Source organism: Lolium rigidum, chromosome 7, assembly GCF_022539505.1.
Source record: "Lolium rigidum isolate FL_2022 chromosome 7, APGP_CSIRO_Lrig_0.1, whole genome shotgun sequence".
Classification (NCBI taxonomy): Eukaryota; Viridiplantae; Streptophyta; class Magnoliopsida; order Poales; family Poaceae; genus Lolium; species Lolium rigidum.
In genome coordinates this window covers 343,145,090-343,147,861 of record NC_061514.1, presented here as the reverse complement: position 1 = coordinate 343,147,861, position 2,772 = coordinate 343,145,090, and the positions used below count along the sequence as shown (strand labels likewise).

Genomic DNA, 2,772 nt, shown 5'->3' with positions numbered 1-2,772 from the left:
TCCACCACGCCCGGGCCCAAGCTGGGAGGGTCTCCGACGCCTTGCTGCCGCCCGTCGCGCGGGATTCAAGGGGCGGGCCTCCTCGTGCCGGCCTGGAGGACCTTCTCCGGCGCTGGAGACACGGCCGCCGCCAGCCACACGGCCGGACTGCTGCGGCTCGCCTCCATTTTCTCCCCCTTTTTTTTTGTTAGATCTTGTTGAACTAGCTCGATCGGATCTGCAGTTTTTGTAAAGGATCTTATGGATCTTCTGTAGATTTTTTTCATTGATCTTCTGTAATTTTGTGATGGATCTTCTTGGATATGTACATAGATCTCTTACTACTGTGTGTGGATCCCTCTAGTTCCTGTATGAGATCTGTACGAATTTCTTGATATTAACCTGGAAACGTCAAGAACTTTTTCTTTTGTTAGATACTCATCAAGAAATTCTGAAGAACTTTAGAGAGACAAAATGGATCCATATAAAAATTACATAAGATCCATGAAAAAATCTACAGAAGATCCATTAGATCCTTTACAAAAATCTGATGAACTTTTTTTTGCCACTGTTAGATACTGATATTAAAATTTTGAAGAACTTCAGAGTAACAAAAATGGATCCACGCACAACAAGGATTTCTAAAAGTGAATTTGATAAAAGATAGGATCTTTTCGCAAAAGCGAATCACCAATCTTGATGCAATGGACGGCGGGAGATAGGGTCCTGGCGCCATAAGGTCCTGTAGGAATCCGCGTTCCAAAAAAAACAAGTCACACGGAGACCATTTTGCTGGGCTCAGCTCGACAAGACATCTCAACCAAATAAGCCTAGGCACTAGATAATCCCTTGTCCTGGGCTAGAGCCTCGGCCGCCCTCCTCCCGGACACCATTGCGCCGTCGAAGGTGGCCGAACACCAGTGATCCCCGCAAACGTACACGCCGTCGCCGAGCCTGGGTTCCCGCCCCGCCGGCGCCGTGGGCGGCGTCTGGTCCGGCTGCGCGAACCCGATGCGGTACGTCCTGAGGTGCACCCACGACGCAACCTCCTCCGGCCCGAACCACCCGCCGAGCTCCCGGACCGCCTCGCCGGCCAGCTCCGCGTCCTCCCGGCCGGCGAAGGAGCCCACCAGCGACACGGACACCAGCACCTTCCCCGGCGGCGCGTACGACGGCGCCACGCTGGTCGCGAAGAACATGTTGTTCACGATCCCCTCGCCCGACCCGTTGAGGAGCAGCACGGGTTCCTCCACCGCCGCGCGGTCCGCGGAGAAGTAGATGCACACGGTGCTCCTCTCGGCGGCGGGGGGTCTCGTTGGTAGCTGCTGCGGCAGGAGCTTCTCGGCTTCCGGCTGCTCGACCGCCACGATGACGCCGAGCGCCGCGGAGACGGTCTCGCCGGTGGTAAGCGTCACGGCGCCGGACGAGGGGTCGATGGTGGTGGCGCGGGCGTTGAGGCGGACGGAGCCCGCGGGGAGGCGGTCGGCGAGTTGTGAGGCGATGGCGCCGATGCCGGCCTCCGGCAGCGCGTTGTCGCCGAGGGCGAGGCGCTTGAAGACGAGCTGGAAGAGGCGGGAGGAGGTGTCGAGCGCCGGGTCGAAGAATATGCCCGCGAGGAACGGGCGCAGGAAGCGGTCCACGATGGACGGCGAGAAGCCGAGCCTCTGCAGGTGCGTGGCGGTGGTGGTCTCGGGCGCGGAGAGGATGGCGGCGTCCGGGGTGGCGGCGGCGCGGAGGCGGGTGAGGCCGACGAGGAGCTTGTCGGGGAGGGAGCCGACGGGGGAGAGGACCGAGGAGAGGGCGCGGATGGGGAAGCGGAAGGGGTCGGCGAGCATGTGGAACGAGGGAGAGTCGCCGCCGAGGTAGACGAGCGCGCCGGGGAAGAAGGGCTGGAGGCGCAGCGCCGGGTAGTCGAGCAGGCGCTGGCACTCCGGGTAGGCGGTGAGGAAGATCTGGAAGCCCCGGTCGAGCAGGTAGCCGTCGACCTCGTCGGTGGCGACGCGGCCGCCCAGGCGGTCGGAGGCCTCGAGAAGCGTGAAGGGCACTGAGAGGGCGGCCAGGTGGGTCGCCGCGGCGAGGCCCGCCAGCCCGCCGCCGACGATGACGGCCTGCTTGCGGGTGGCGTTGGCCGGGTTCGCGCTCACCGATGCCGAGACGGTGAAGCGGAGGACGGCATGGCGGCACGGCGTGGGCGGCGCGGGCACGAGGAGGTGGGCGGCGTGGACGCGCATGGGGTTTGCCGGCAGCGAGTGGCGGGAAGAGAGCGGGTTGAGACGAGGACACGATGGTTTTGGGAGGTGCAGGCAAAGATTGTCCATGGAGTTGTGGATATGGTGGTCCAATTGCTTGGACCGGGTGTTCGGTTGGAGAGGTGGCCGAGAGACTGTGAAGTGGGGTCACTTATGCAGGATGTGCCTGGATGATCGTCGACTGGGTGCAGGGATGACTCGTCGCGATGTGTGTGTTATCCTATCTGAATTTCTGATCCTAGAAGGGAACTGCTCTGGCGATCATGATTGCGATTCAGAGGTCACCATTTGCAACGAATGATACCTGCCCGGAATTTCCAATTTAAATTGTTTCGTAATCAAATACTCTACTTAGGGCCATGTATAATGGGATGTGCTTACACGAATGCTTAGATGAGTAAGCTTTCCTATAAAAAAAAAAGAGTCCGCTGGCATTTTGTATTCGCGATTTGGCGTGAGCCAGAACTCGAGTTCGCATTTTTTGCCGATTCTGGTCGATTTATCTCGTCCGAGGAAGGGGATAAATCAGCTTCGAGAAGAAAGG

At 59.4% G+C, this 2,772-nt stretch overlaps 1 protein-coding gene across 1 annotated transcript; it reads right to left on the bottom strand.

Annotated features, from left to right (window-relative positions):
* Positions 1-754: 754 nt before the first annotated feature.
* On the bottom strand, positions 755-2,259 carry LOC124677101 (15-cis-phytoene desaturase, chloroplastic/chromoplastic). Its single transcript, XM_047213098.1, has one exon. It carries the CDS (start codon positions 2,208-2,210, stop codon positions 810-812), a length of 1,401 nt encoding a protein of 466 aa, XP_047069054.1. The 5' UTR covers positions 2,211-2,259; the 3' UTR covers positions 755-809.
* Between the last annotated feature and the right edge of the window lie 513 nt (positions 2,260-2,772).

What these genes read in the sequence shown, in the direction of transcription:
- LOC124677101 (XM_047213098.1), bottom strand. Translation starts at nt 2,210, where the DNA reads ATGCGCGTCCACGCCGCCCACCTCCTCGTGCCCGCGCCGCCCACGCCG.